The sequence below is a fragment of the Centruroides vittatus genome, unplaced genomic scaffold (assembly GCF_030686945.1).
Source record: "Centruroides vittatus isolate TY-2023 unplaced genomic scaffold, ASM3068694v2 contig_466, whole genome shotgun sequence".
Lineage (NCBI taxonomy): Eukaryota > Metazoa > Arthropoda > Arachnida > Scorpiones > Buthidae > Centruroides > Centruroides vittatus.
Genome location: NW_027122260.1, coordinates 1,300,875 through 1,317,786, shown reverse-complemented (window position 1 = coordinate 1,317,786; position 16,912 = coordinate 1,300,875). Strand labels below are relative to the sequence as shown.

The following is a 16,912-nucleotide window of genomic DNA, read 5'->3' as shown; positions in this document are numbered from 1 at the left end:
ATATCATAACAGATAGTGCCACACGCAATTTTAAATGTTGCCAGGGGAGAGATAAGCAGCTCGTTATTGGATATTTTTTACTTGGGAGTTTTTCTTTGGTAAAGATAAGCTGGGCGCTTCGAAGCGATACCCACAAGATATTTACTGTACGAGTATTATTGTTTTCTACGTTCCGCTTCAGAGTGCCAAGCTTATTTTTACCAAAGAAAAATTCACAAGAAAAAAAATCCAGCAATGAGTTGCTTAACTTTCCAGGCAACATTTAGTGGCGCCATCTGTTATGATATTTTATTTTAAAACTTTTTATATTTTTAACTATTACAAAATGACAAAAAGCTTAATCAAGATATGAGACATTCCCACCTCTATCTCCCAATCTTTACAATAGCATTTAAAACCTCGTTTTGAGACGTTACAATCTCACTATCATGTATTTAAATTTTTATATAGGATCGTGGATTATTCTGATACTAAGACTCAAAACCGTTCCGATTTGAAAAATGTCAATCTTCTGAATTACTAGATAACATCAACATAATAGCAGATATGCTTTCTATCGTTGCCAAAACCTATCGAAATTTCCTCTTTCAGTATCCGAAACAAATATATGAATGTTTCTTCCAAATTTCTGATAGCCATAATAATTTTGCTAATGCTACTTGGTTCCATTGCATCAGAAGAAAGGAACTTTTCTCGATTGAAACATGAAGAATATTTGCGAACAAATGACAGAGGAGCGCTTGACAATTATGGCAGTTCTTTTTGTATAAAGTGACAATGCAGCAAAGATCAAAAATGAAATTATCGAAATCTCTATAACTATAAAAGCCAGAAAAACTAAATCTGTATAATTTAATCGTTAAAAATGACTGTAATTGGAAAATAGTGTTATAATGTTTTTAGTGTTGTAAAGGTTGTCTCTTAACAGAGTAAGGTCAAAAGTCACACGGCCTTGTAAATTACCCCCACCTGCGTTGTTTATTTGTAAACAGTTTATTGGCCTCACGGGTGGTCGGGCAAAATATGTTAAACTATTAGTAAAAAAAAAACATAAGAAAATGTAAACAAAAGCGGACGCGATTGTGAGCTTGGCTCGGCGGAGGACCGCCAACGGCTTGGAAAACTTCAGATGAAAGGAAGGATTGTGATTGGTCGGAAGTTTCCGCCAAATAAGTCCTTAAATAACGGGACGACGGAGAGAGGAGGAGAGCAGGGCAAGAAACTGGACGTGGGAGCCTAACACTTGGACAACCCGCAGAGCTTAGAGAGAGTGTCTCTCCTCTTAGAAAATTCTCTGGGTCAAATAGTGTAGAGACGGGAACGGACCACACAGTTGAGCCGACTCCATCAGGCGACTAGGCCTCTCCAGAATTTAGTAATCCCAGAAAAGGACAACCTGTTGTTTAACGTACCACGTGTCATCATCCTGCATATACTATGTTTCTAACTTGTGTAATCTACATTTTGGATTTGTAAATAAACTGTAAATAGTGTATAATTTGAGTGTGGAGGTACGAACCAACATAAAAACATTTCTCGAGTCAAAGAACCAACTCAAGTCGGATATTCGTAAAGATCTTCACTGACGCTGTAGTCAACTGGAACAGCTTAGTAGATTCACTAGCATGTAAAATTTTTTCTTAGGGAAACTATTTAGACTAACATAACAGGTCTCATTTTAAAGTCTGCCATGGGCCAAATTTTGGATAAAGCCCCCTTGTAACGAATACGCACGGGGTACCGAACGTCAGGGCCACTTAGTGTATACGAGCAGCCTTTATGCAAAATTTAAAAAACCGTTCCTTTAAATCAATGAAATTAATTTAAAATAGTATATATACGTGTATTACAATTGTAAAAATGTTTACTATAATAAGTACAAGAGTAATCACAAAATAAAACAAGTAAATCACATATGAAAAGTAAAGTACTGTATACAGGGCCGGATTATCGAATAGGCAAAGTAGACAAATGTCTAGGGCCCGTAATTCGGAGGGGCCCGGCTTCAGTGCAGAAGATTTCTCTGTTTCAAAACGAGTTAAAAATTTTTTAAGAAATCCGATAGGACAGAAAATGCTGTATTTAACAATTCCTACTAAGCTCCGCTCGACTAGCCATTACCTAAAAAAAAAAAAGGTCAACAACCACCCGTGCGTCAGAAGTAATGTACGCCACGGGATCTCTCGCACCATCTAGAAATATTCTTAGGGCCGCCTCTCGTGGTAGTACTGATGTATGGTTATGATTTATTTTCTAAATCTAAACTTATACGTCGCGACATCGCATATTCGATATAGCGTTCAAGTTGCTCGAGTGCGAAGATATTACAATTCAATAGTGTTTTATAAAAGAGTTAAAAAGGGTGACACTACGGTGTGACTTGGGGTGACACCACGATATCCGCACCGGGTGTCACTTTCTTGTTAAAATGTAAAATTATATACAGTATATTGACTTTCCTATTAAATAAGTTAATTATAAACAACAAAAATACCCTAATAATTTTAAAATTAACTCTTAAACTAATGCATTTTTAATGAATTTTTAGGAGAATTAGTTGTAAGAAAATAGAAATATTGAATAAAACTTTTATCAATTTATTTAAAATTTCTTTCAATTAAGTATTCTATAGTTTATCTAACAATATATAATTATATATTCTATTGATTTTATCACAGTCAAATATGGTCACATATATGATAGTTAACTAAATCATCTGCCAATAAAATTTTGAAATTTGATGTGATGCATCATTTGAAACAGACTACTAAAAAATGAAGCATGATTCATTTTTTACATAACTCAATCTAAATCACACTGAAAATCAAAATAGTTTACTAGAATTTATTTATCTAAATTAAAGACAATCTTTCTCTTTTAATTTGTAGAACTATATACATTATATTTGTATTCTACACATGAAAAATTATTGCAATTTGGATTTTATATCTTATCAATTAAAAACTAATATTCAGGAAACATATGATTTAATTTTGATTATTTCATTTTAAACTATACACATGTACTATACTATCTCTATACCTTCTTGTTTCTCAATAAACAAGATTAACTATACTTAAAAAAAAAAGCTATGAAATATATTAAAAATTATTCTTTTATTTCTAAATTTGGAATAATTAAAGAATATTTTTTCCAAATAGCAATATTAGAAAGCACACTATTTTCAATTTTACAGAAAATATTTGCAATGAAATTATGTTTGATTCTGATTATGTTATAAAATGTACAGATTTGCTTCTATGTGCAGACAAGTTATTGATTAAAAGAAAAATCAAATGCTGCTGACATTCAATGATTTTCTTATTACAATGATGCAATTTAAAATTGTTTTATATCAGAGTACTTATCCAATGATCAAGCCACAACCAAACCGGCTCTGCTTTTTACTATGACTGATCATGCCACTGAGTGTAAATGTAAATGGCAATGGTTGTAATTTCTTTTCAAGCACACCACCCACTGTTCCATTACTATCGACCATACCTATAAAAAATTAGTAAAATTACTTAACAATACTATTAATTTTATTAAAATTTTTAAGTTTTCTAATATATAATAACAAAAATTATACTAATTCCAACAAAAAATGCTCTTTAATAGAATTTAGATATAAAATACAAAATATCAAGCAACTCTACATCACTTTCAAGTATTGAAAAAAATCACAACCAATAAGATATTAATAATAGAATGGTTAGATTTAACAAAACTATTGAACAATATTAGACTATAATACATTATACAAATTTACATGTGTGTACAATTTTAAACATGTTTAAATTTAAATTAATGTTAGAAAACATTACATTTTATATCATATTCTACATCTTGCATTATTTTTATTGTATCTTATTGTAATCTTGGCTAACAATTTGATTATGTTTAGCCTCAACACTTTCATTGTAGATGCTATGTTATGATGATAAATTTTCCAAATACTTGAAAGTGCTTGACTAAAGTCTGTCTATGGGAAAAAAATCGACTTGCTTCAGTTAAACCAATCAGCACATTCCCTAATGATATTGGCACTTTTCACTTGATATGTCATGCAATGCATGAATTTTGTTTTATTTTCTCTCACTAGATAGCAGAACAACTTTTTTATTAATTTTGTTAATTTTTTATAGCCTATATTAACTGTAAAAAATTGTGCATTGAACAATTTCTATAGTGAACTTCCTCATATTCCAATGCCAGGATGTGAAGTTTCCTCTAACACTGTTTATAATGGTGGTGACATGTTTAACAAATGAGGAAGAAACAAGAAATAACTTGCCACAACTAAGCAATCAATGACTGATGAGCATTGGTTAATACCAAAGTTGATTCTTTCCATAGACAGATTATAACAGCTTGATACTTTATATTTTATATCTTTCAACTCTATTAAAGATGTTTTTACAAATGATAACAACTAAAAACTAATAAAACAAACCAAAAAGTTTCATAATGTATACATAAATTTCTAATTGTTTAATAAAAAGCCACAAATATTGAATATTTAGGGTACATTCATAAAGTCAAACGAGTTAAATGCATTAGTAACGAACTGGTCAAAAAGTAGTAGTCTCGCTCAGTGTGCATGCTCTGCAGTGATAACATTTTGAACAAAACTCTAATGAAGTTCATGAAGGAAAAAGTTAGTTTACTTTGTTAAGAAAGCGGTGCCCAATGATATCAATGTTTCTAAATCTACTCAAGTGTTTAAATGTGAATTAAAAAGGTGAGATGATAGAAATAAATATCCACCCGAAACATTCTAAGAAAAATATTTTGGATAATGCTGCATTAGCAACATTCATATATTCGATTTTAGAAACAGCCATTTAGTTATAAACGAATCGGTCGAAAAGTCTAACGAAATAAGAATAACGATGATGTCATTCTCATTTAATTTGTTCAATTTTACGAATGTACCCTTAATCTGTACAAAATAAAGTTTGAGATTAATTTTCTTATTTTTTAAACATATCTTATATACAAGTTTTCATAATTAATAAATAATTAATATAGCTTACCCCGAAAAACTAAATCCGCTTTTGGCAAATCAAGCATATAGCCAATGGTGGCAACACTATCTCCAAGCCTGAAATCTGTTTCTACTTCAACTCCTACCTATTGAAAGTAAAAAAAAAAAAAATAATAAATAAATAAATTATTAAACAAGGCTACATCATTTTAAACCAGTTGAAAATATTTCAGTTAATAAAAATATAAGTAAATGATAAATGAACATATTTATGTAATGTATTTATCAATTTTTTTTGTATGTTTATGTATAGATAAACATGATTACAACTGATATATATGAATGTAATTATGAAATTCACTCATCCTGATAATTCTGTAATGCAAATCAATTATCTAAAAGCTTTCATATTTAATATGCTTATGAAGATGACAAGAGATTTATGAAAAAAATCATAAGATTAAAAATGGACAATAAATTCACTACACAGCATTTTAAAAGTATTGATATTATAGAACAAAATAGACAAATTTCAATAATTGGTCTTTTATTTCAAAAATGTGTTTCTGAAGGTCTCATCATGTATTCATTAAATAATGAATTGTATAAACTCCTATTTGATTAAACTTCTGCATATTATCAAATAACTATTTTATCTGTACATTCATTCTTTACATGGTACTTTTTATAAAAGATATTTTTTTATTGTCTGGAACTATCGTATTTATTGAAATTATTAAATAATAGTAGGCTAAAAATTCTTACTTGATTGTACTTTTTATATCATTCTTATTTAATTTTGATTGATTTTGAAAGCATATTAACATTTATTCAATAAATGCCTTCCAAAAATTTGTTAAGCTATAAAAAACTTTTAAAATGAATAAAAATAACTATATTTCTAAGAATTTAAAAGATAAAATATAGAAAAACAGTCTCTGAACTAAAATACTCAATCAATGCCAATTCAGAGGTAAGAAATTATGACATTAAACAAGTAACAATAAGATGTTTATTTTGTTCTGATTGCTTTTTTCATATTTTTATCCATATGCAATTTGTCTTCTTTCTTACTTATAAGACTGAAGTTAATGTTTCATTTTCTTGCTCTTCAATGCACTATAGCAATGACATATATTAAGAAGTTGTGTAATCCAAATTTAAATTAGTACAACATTGACTATAATGCAGTCAGTTGCATTTATAGAAGTGCCGTATAACACGGCACTTCTATAGCACGGATTCACTCTGACATGGTTCGAGAATTGGGTAAAACCCTCGTACAACATGAAATGTAATAAATTTTTACATATTTAAGTACCAAGAGTTCACGAAAATAATAATTTTTGTGAACTACTAGTAGTTAAGTATGTAAATTTTCTTTTCCCACCTTCTGTCGATACACATGGTCCTTCTCGAAACTTGTTTCAATGTTGCCAGATCTGGACACTTCTGCTTTTGATGTTGCCAGATGTTTTTCTCTTATTCCATACTTGCTTTATTCTTCATAAGTGCTTAGCACCATATAAGGAAATTTATAAAGATCTTTTACTAAAAGCATGCAATCTAAAATTACAAACTTTTTGCAAAAGGTAATGCATAGATCTGAAGATAATGCAGAAAAATGTTCAGAGAATAAGGCCCTAGGTTAATAGTGCTTAGTGAAAATGAAGAAAACATTGTTTAATTTATATTAATATGTATCACTTAAGAAAATTTTAATAAAGATATTTATTTTAATTATGAAAATATAATAGCATGCTTTTTAATTTTTGGAACCTAACTTCCCTTTTCATACTAGTTCTTTGTTTTGTATAACACAGATTCGCATAACACGGCAATTTTTTGGAACGTAACTCCCATGTTATACAAGGGGGAGTTACCTGTACATAAAGAGAATTGTTCTCGTTGAACAACATCTAAAGGATAGAAATCCTAGAGAAAAACAGTTATACCGTAACAGCTATGTTCCATATGGAGTAAATATTCTCAATTGCATAAAGTATTAATTGCAAGAGGCTAAAAGATACCCTCTTTGGCTCACAACAATATAATTCTAATACTAGACAAATTAAATTTGGACCAACTAATTTCCTTTGTATTCAAGGAAATGCTACCGTAAAATTGTTATTAAATAAATATTATATTTAATAAAGCATCTACTTTTACCTTTATTTTCCTCCCAATTCTTCACAAATATACAGATATGTGTATACAAATTTAGTAATCAAAAAACTAATTTTTTTTTGAAGTAAAAAAAAATTGTTGCTATTTTTGTAGTTAAATACAATTATATGTAGATATGAAATGTATTTCATATTGATTAGTCATCTATTGATTAGTCATGACTAATCAATAGATTCATCAATTGAAATATCCAAAACTAATGACTAATATAGGCGTCATTAGTCATGATTGATTAGTCAATTAAAAAATGCCCAATACTGGTACAATTACCTTAGTTTCTTTAAGTGTAAACAGAAATAATAGCCATAAAAAGCAAAAACCAACTTTGCCTCAGAAAAAAGCAAATGACTTTAAGATCTGTATTCCAAAAATATCAGGTTGTACGATATTTTTGCAGAATGACTGGCATATTGGTGTATCCAGGGAGACCATGAAATCATATATTTCTGTACAGTAAAATCCAGCATGCCGATTTATCTTGGAAAAATGCCAGCATGCTGGTTTAAGTGAGGCTATACATCCCTCTCTAAAGAGCACATTAAAAAAACAAACAAGTTTTTATTATAAAACTGTGAGCATTACATCAAAAACTATGATTGTGTGTTTAATTTCATTTTGTCTTCTTTCTAACAATGTAAAATACTCTTGAAATTCCAAAAGTGCTTTTTTTATGTGTATTTTATTGTTATTCAATTCAAAAATGCAAAAATAAACATATTAAATTTGCTGTAAATTATCTCAGCTTACACCAATTCCACATTGGTTTTGTGTGAAATTTGAGAGGAAGGTGTTACTTTTTAAGGTCAGAGTAAAAGGTCAGTGTAGCACACACTAACTACTACTAATACTAATATCAACAAGCCATTAATTTAATAAATATAAAAAATATAAATATGACTTTACAAAGCTGGAACTTTGTCTTTTGTCTTTACTTCCACCATTCACACCATCAGCAGTCCTTTAGGATTCACAGTCCCTCGGAGACATCCTTTCTTTTGAGGCAGTAGTCTCAAAAGAAAGGTCGGTGGAAGTAAAGACAAAAGACAAAGTTCCAACTTTGTAAAGTCGTATTCATATTTTTTATATTTATTAAATGTGAATAATGCCGGTGATGTTCCTGTATTTAATTTTTACTTAAAAGCCGTTAATTGTTTTTATTGTTTGTAAATGAAAATTCTCTTCCTGATTTTAAGTCAGTCAAATTACAATGTTGTTATTTTATTGTACTCAGAAGAATGTTTTCTTTAACGTATAATTAACAACTAGTTTTGTTACATCTGATTAATTTTATATTTTAGTTGCAGTTTGACCAGCACACCGGTAACCCTGGAGTTATCGGCATGCTGATCTCCCCCATTTTTATGCAGCATGCTGGTCATTCTGTGAAAATATAGTATATATATATATATATATATATATATATATATTCTATTCTAATGTAGACAGAGTATTTGATGTTCCTGCCATTTTTGCTATTGTCCACAATATCCAGGTTTTGAATCTAACAACTTCATAAGCTTGATCATAGATCATAATAAGAATTAGGAATTAAAACTAACATCCATTTAAAATAATAAAAAAGCAGAAATGTAGGAATAACAATAAAAGAAAATAATTACATTACCTGTAAATTTTCAGAACCTTTGTGATAATAACATGCATGAGCTGAATTAGCACTAATTGTACTGCTCCAAACATAATTAGGACCTGAATGATGATAAAAAATAAATTTATATTTGAATCAATTGCCAAATCATTAAAAATTCTAAAGCAATGAAATATGTTTTATTTATTATTAGCTAATATAAATATTTTCAAACAAGAAACAGAAGTATAATAATAAAATTACCACAATTAATCTGAGTTATAAAGTTACAATAAGTTATATAATACCAGCAAGTTTATTTTACAATCAATGCTTTCAACCTTATTTAAAAACCTTCTTTGGATAAATAGAATTGTGTTGAATGTTCTAATGATTTCAGAACAAGAACATGCAAAAAGTTTTTAAAAATCAACATGCAGTTCAAATTGTGTATCACATTTTAATTTGGTATTTCAATTCATTCTAATGTTTGTTTAAAACTGTTGTTGATTAGCTATATCCAAAATATGTTATTTTGGGTATAGCTTCTAATCATCTACAATTTAAAGCAACCAATTATCAATGCAAATACTCCCCTACTTATAGAGACAGATTAGATTCCTGACGTTTTATTATAAGTCATAAACTAAAGTACATTTTACACAGAATAACCACTTAGTGTTTGATCCTTCAATGTACTTAATAGAGTACATTACACTTTTTTTTTATCTGCTTGCTGCTGCTTAGTAGGTGTTTCAAATGAGGTTTTTTCCCCTCCACTTAACGTACTTAGTTTTATAATGCCCAGTTTAGTTTCCATGGTAATAGAGCAACACTCCTTGCATTTATATCCACTGCTAGATTTACTATTATGTTTTCGACACATTTTTTAAGGATAAATCGTAAAAGTTTTTAAAAATTGCAAACAATAGCTAAAAACCCCATTACTCCAAAGTTACCAACTTGAATGAGTGGAAATAGAACCTCAGAATTGGTGCAAAAACAAAAAATGATGGTATGCAATAGAAATAAGTTCACATTAATTATTTATTACTGGCCAAAGACTGACTTCAATGCCACCCATGAGCAGAAAGAGAATTTCAGTCAAACTTCAGAAAACCAGTCAAATTGTTCATAAATGGGAAAACTTCAGTACCAAAAATATTATAGGAAGCATCCTATCATAGCAATTTAACATAAAAAAGAAAGGGGGGAAAAATTGTTGACCAGCATTATGTGAAAAAATTTCATGTAAGACAGATAGTAAGGGGGAAAAAATGTTTTTATATGTACTGTACATTACCTGTACATTTAACTGTAAAAAACTTTTTCGTAATTCTGCTATATTTTTATCTTTATTTATTGTATTCATTGTTATATTCAGTAATCATATAAGTTTATACCAAGTATAAAGTGATATATTTTGTAATTGGAATAAGGGTGTTTTTTTGAAGTTTTTAATAATTATTAGTGAATCTGTTTTATTTTAATCTATTAAATGTATTTAGAATTACATTTTATTATAGTTTTTAAAAATAAAATAAATTATGACAAAATTCTTTGCTTTTCCCACATGCCAACTGCAACTGCCTATAAATTGTGAAAGCAACCTACAAACTGATTTTTTTTGCCTGGCCTGATCTACATGTTGCAGATCAGGCCTGGCAAAAAAAGGTTGCTGCACAACAGCAGCAACCTTGATATATTATTAATAATAATAATAATAATAGTAATAAGTTGACAAAACTGCGTCAAACAGCTGGTTAGCTTGGGGATGCCTCTTTGGGGAGACAGAAGGATTTGTGATCGCCATACAGGATCAGGTCATAAATACTAAAAACTACAGAAAACACATACTCAAAGATGCAACACTCACAAATGACACATGCAGAAAATGTCACATCATGCCAGAAACTATACAACACATCACCTCTGGTTGCAAGCTCTTGGCACAAACAGATTATTTACACAGACATAATCAAGTAGCAAATATAATACACCAAAAGCTTGTAAAGAAACACAAATTAGTAGACATCCACGAACCATACTACAAATACATTCCACAGACAGTATTGGAAAGCAACACGCACAAAATGTACTACGACAGAGCCATAATCACAGATAAAACAATTTACCACAACAGACCAGACATCACACTCATTGACAAACACAATAAAATCACATACATTATAGACATATCCATTCCAAACACTCACAATATACAAAACGTACGCACTGAAAAAATTAGCAAGTACACAGAACTCGCCCAGGAAATAAGGCATCTGTGGAGGATGGATAGGGTGCTTATTGTACCTGTTGTTCTCTCCTCTACAGCTGTCATACCACCCACACTACACAAAAGCCTGGGCACATTACACTTGAATAGAAACACATACATCACACTACAGAAGGCTACTATATTGAATACATGTCATATTGTGAGGAAATTCCTGAATACAGACACACACACTGATACACTTCTTTAATTTCTGTTTTGGTTACTATGCCTTGACTTTGGTCCGGCATAGTACACAGCCACTGGTGTTAACCGAGTATATCTCACTTAACCCAACATAATAATAATAAAAATCACCTGTATATCTTCCAGCTAAAGAAAGAAGAGAAATTTCATTTCCAGGTACTTGAGGACCATACTGATATACCATTTCTGCTCCAAGAGATACAGCTTTTGTAATAGCTTGAAGATAATGAAGAACTATAACACCTGATTTATTTTGGATGTCTATATTTCCCAATGTTGCAGATGTAGTAAAATCAGATCCTTTATAATCCGTTGTCAGTTGGGATACAACATATTTGGAATCTTGAATCTGCAATTTATGAAATAATTCATATGTAAGATATCTAGATAATTTTTATATCATTTTAAAGAATTTAAGAAATTCTTTAAAATGATTTAAATAAAATGTATTTTAAGGATGATACGGTTGATTTGCCTTAAGACAAACACAGATAAAGTGAATTTTGCCATTGCCTGGCAAAAACACCATTGTCACCATGTTAATTTTCAAGCACTAAAGTGAACAAAAATTTTACCAGAATTTGTTAAACCAATGTGTATATTACCTTCAACCCCAACGAAATAACCCTGTTTCTAATAATGGTTACTTTTTACACTTTTTGATGTGAACAAAAGTGGTCCTATAAAAAAATGTTCTATTTTGAGTAAAATAGATTTTCTTCTTCTAGTGAGCAAAGACAGGTTCAACCTCCAATTGTAGAGCAATTCAAACATCTGGTTTTTAGCACACCATTCTACTATACTTAGAAAATAGGGGTTAAAGTTTAAGGACGTCCACCCTTTTAAACAGATGAAGTCCCATGCAAATGCTAGTTTATGTATTGGGGAGTGCATACATTGATGCCAGGTTTGGATACTTTGCACCAAATTTGGCTTTTTTTTTTTTATTCTTTTGACACAAAAAAATATTTTACACTTTTTCGAACAGTCTTCACAGAAAAAAATTATGAATTTCTTACAGCTTTGTTTTGTTTAACTATTCTGATATACTACTCCCCACTACAAGAGTGAATACTATTTCATCCTCATGTTTTGATTTGAAAATTATTTAGAATATTAATTTATTTTTGTAAATGAATTTTATTTTATTTAACTTTATTTAGTAAATTAATTCAAGATATTATAATTTAGAGATTTCCAACTGTTTATTAAGCCTTAACTTTCTAAATTATACAACCTTGACCTTGACCCTGAAAATCATTAATGCATAAATTTTTGATAAAGCTAACTAACTGCTATTCCCCTAGTGATTCATATTAATGCAAGTTGACTGTAGTACATATAAATTACCAAAACATGACTTAATATTCCAAGTATATATAAACTATTCAGATTGCAACTTACTTTTGGTTAAATACAGTGGGTGATCGGTTAACAAACATAATCTGTTTCAAGACTGTATTTGCTACCCGAATTGTTCGTTAACCGATTATCGATTTATCATAGATTTTTATGGGAGTTTGATTAATTTGTTCTGAAAATAAATAAAAAATTATATACTTTCTTACTATGTTTTATTTATATGTAATAATAAAAATACATATATACACAGTCTTGTGTTTTTATCAGTCATGTTGTTTTTCTGTTTGTGGGATGTTAAAAAATCTGTCCAATGTCAATTGCTTTTCTCTCTTCTTCATGATTTTTCAGAAGTAATTAATAGCATTGTCGTCATAGAGATCCCCAAGCCTAATGGCATCCAAACCTCATCCTGGGTTGAATGCCATTCTAAGATCATTGTTCTGACATCCTCCCACTTCTTCAAAAGATCTTTAATAGCAGATATCAGCATTAATCCTCTTTTTCAAAAGAAAACAAGCTCACAGAGTTTCTTGGTGTTCTTCATTCAAGAGTTCTCGGAGTTCTTCTGTCATCAGATCAATTTCAGGTTCCATTATGAGCTCTTCAATGTCATCTTCATTCACCTCGAATTTCAGATCTCTAGCAGTTGCCACAATTTCATCCATAATTTCAGGGACATCATCTCAGTCTCCCTGAATCAGAAGAGACAGCTTTTGCCAAGCAGAATCCAACTGTCGTTGAGTGACTTCTGACCATGCCTTTTGAATGAGCCATATAGCTTCAAGAATATCAAATTTTTCTTTCCAAAACATTTTAAATGTCAATTCTAAAAAACTTTAAATTAAAATCCAAGTAAAAAGCTACTCTTTAAAATCTGACTTCGAGTGAGTTAAGAAGACAAAAAAAGAACGAAAAGATGCTATACTTTCATAATTTTATTAGTTCTCTTTCCCAAATGCATTTCGCAACGCCTCATCAGTGTGACCCACTGATGAGGCGTTGCGAAATGCATTTGGGAAAGAGAACTAATAAAATTATGAAAGTATAGCATCTTTTCGTTCTTTTTTTGTCTTCTTAACTCACTCGAAGTCGGATTTTAAAGAGTAGCTTTTTACTTGGATTTTAATTTAAAGTTTTTTAGAATTGAAATTTTACCAATCCCATTGGTTTTTAAATTTTTTGAATAATTTTAAATGTTATTGAGGAGAACTGGCATGCTTCAAAACACCAATGAAACAGTGCTTGAAAGCACAATTTCTTGAAACCTGTATTAACTTCTTGATCCATTGGTTAAACCAATAAAGTGATATTCGGAGGCAGAAACTGAACTGTCAGTCAGGGAAAGTCTTCCAGCAAATTATCTTCAAGGCTAAAATTGTTTGCAAAATCTAAAAAAATGTATCATCATCTAGAATTATATATACAATATTTCAACTAAATTGGAAATTAGAAAGTGGATAAAATTGAGTTACTTTATCTGAACACAGACAGAGTAAGTTAATAAAAAGCATATAAAACAAATCTTTTTACATATTTAAATATTTTTATGTTAATTGTAAATACTTGTGTGTGTTTATATATATGTAGAAAACATCTGGGGCTATTTAGAAAAAAAAACCAAATTTTTACAGGATGAATATGGAGATCCTAGCATACAATATAGTAGTATTCTATTATTCAACTATCTCAATTGAATATTTACCACTCCTATTATAAAATGATATATTAACTGTAATGATTATATAGTAGTTTAAATTTTATATAGTCTGAACTGGAATGTTCAGGTGATGCGATTAGTGATATTAGTTGACAACAGTTGTATAAATAACCACACAAATTGTAACCTGTGCAGCAGTGTGGATGCACCATCCTTACTCTTCGCCATATTGACACATTTACCCATTTCTACTATCCTTACTCTACTTTCCCTCCTTTACTTTACTATCGCTGCTTGTCTCTCCATTGTGAAGAGGCTCTGTCCTCGTCTGACACTTGGCTGTGAGCCAACGTGTCTTGTGTTTGCTGCCACCATCTCCTGGTGCAGTATGTGGCAATTTTCTCCCCTGTTCTTGGCTTGCTTGGTATTCTCGCAGACACTCTGGTGGATGTTTGCTTGCCATCTACACTTATCATTTCACTTTATCACAATCTATTACTCTCTTATTCATGCTGGGCACCTCTTGTTCTTGTCTGAGCCTCAGGAGTAGTGCCATTTGATGGATGATGGGCTCACCATATACCTTCTTGCTTATTTTCAAACTGTTAAGCACTGTAGTAATCCATCGCTTCACTTTCTTCATAAGCAGTACTTTGCTTATTAAACTAGCTTTCCTAAATTTCCCTGTCTATAAGGTGCCTTCTCTCTGTCGCCTTCCACCCCTTCTACTTGCGTAAGAGGACAACCAAGTATTTTTCCTTTCTGGATGGGCATTAGGTGTTGAGGTTCATGCACTGGACTCACCCGTCCTGCATTTCTTTGAGGCCACTGCTTTGGTTGGGTGGACCTCCTCGACCATTGTGCAGGGCCTTTTTGTTTTTCAGATAGCAGCTTTGATTCCAATATGGGTATCTCTCAGTTGATTGGCAGCGGTGGTTTTGCTCCGGGTTGCCGTCTGCAGTCGGCAACAGGCTTCTTCGTCTTGCCTCCCATGGGTGCCTCCTTTGGTGTGGCATTAGTGGGCTGCTGCACCTATTCACTGCTGCTATTGTCTAATCTTTGTTTGTTTCTCATCCTCTACACCTAGCCCTGCAGGACTCCTTCTATTAGCACTCTGCAAGGTACTAATCATAATCTTAAAATTACAGGTCAAGATCATCATCCACCACACAGAACTACACACCTGTTGGAGATTGTGTGGTGAAGTCACTGGTCTTATAGACTCTCTACTCTTCTTTGGTCTACATTTTTATGTGGTAATAGTTTCCAGCATACCTTTCCTTGTTTGTTGCACTTTGTCATTGTTTAGCATTCTGTTCTCAGTTGGGTATCTCAACTATGTTTTAGTATTTCCCTAGCTGGCCAGGTGGAGTTTTCTGGGTTTCCTGCACCCTTTCTCCCAAATGGGAGCCTGCTCCCCCAAATGTCCTCCCAGAAGGCTACTGTTTTTATCCCTATGGAGTGTAGTACATTTATCCTATCAAAATTATTATTCCAAATTTACTGGAAACTGTTATCATTGGATTGCTCACTGCTGCTTTCTTTTCCTCAGTAGCTTTGAGTAACTCAGAAAAAATTGGTTAGGTCTGGTTGGTTATGAAATGCTAACTTTCATATCAATCTATTTTTCCTTTCTTTTAACAGATAAGAATGGTAAGTTAAAATAGCACAACAATATACACAACATGCAGAATAAAAATTGAAACATAACATATACACGTAATATTATGAGCCCTCACAAGGGACTAGCTTTTCTTATGAGCCCTATATGGGACACCATCTACTAACCAACACAGACACCCTTGTTTATATATCATTCTGTGGCCTTTTTGTGCTCTCTGAGTGGTAAAGGGCCTAAAACCACAAAATAAAAATAAAAAAAGTTGACAATAGTTTAGTTAAGTACATTTATATAATATATTATTTCATTATAAAAAAAGGCTCTATCACTCAGATCCAACATTTACTTAATGCTTATAATAATTAATGGATAGGACTATTTGTGTTGATCCAAAAGTACTGGAATCAATTTACTTGCTTTAACTTCATAATTTTAGTTCAATGCCTTAATTATTTATGATAATTCAACTCTTATTATTTGTTTTCTTTTATAAAACACTACACTCATGACACCTTATAAATTTGCAGCCGTGTTTATTCGGTACAAACGAACGTTTTCGGTCGTGTTTAACGAAACGTTAACGGTTAACGTTTTTGGTTGTTTGTACCGAATAAACACGGCTGCAAATTTATAAGGTGTCATGAGTGTAGTGTTTTAATAAGATATGCAGTCTACGATGAGTTTTCTTTTATAAATCATTGAGTAGAAATGGGAACAATATATGAAAGTAAAGAACTATTAACATTCTGAAATAGAAAGATTGATATAATGATAACGTATGCCATTAAAAATTCAAAAAAATAATTTAAACATCACCTTTGATATTGAAAATAATAATATATACAATAATTGTATATATTATAAAAAGAGATTACAGGTAGCCCTCTACTTATGAACTTAATCTGTTCGTAGCGGTCGTTCACAAGTTGAAAAGTTCGTAACTCAAAAAGACAATGTTTGGCGCAAAAACTCAGATACAACGTTGTTTTTACAATTATGTAATGTTTAGGCTACTTGAATAATGTTGA

The 16,912-nt window shown here is 31.0% G+C and overlaps 1 protein-coding gene across 1 annotated transcript in view; it reads right to left on the bottom strand.

Moving 5' to 3' along the window:
• Positions 1–2,969: 2,969 nt before the first annotated feature.
• The window catches only part of LOC136977660 (mitochondrial import receptor subunit TOM40 homolog 1-like), a 41,472-nt gene continuing 27,529 nt past the window's right edge, over positions 2,970–16,912 (bottom strand). The window contains exons 4-7 of the mRNA XM_067273192.1: positions 11,356–11,593; positions 8,802–8,884; positions 5,040–5,136; positions 2,970–3,504 (exon numbers count right to left, since the gene is read on the bottom strand). Coding sequence (XP_067129293.1) covers positions 3,365–3,504; positions 5,040–5,136; positions 8,802–8,884; positions 11,356–11,593 — 558 coding nt within the window. The 3' untranslated portion in view covers positions 2,970–3,364. The remainder of the gene's footprint in view (positions 3,505–5,039; positions 5,137–8,801; positions 8,885–11,355; positions 11,594–16,912) is intronic.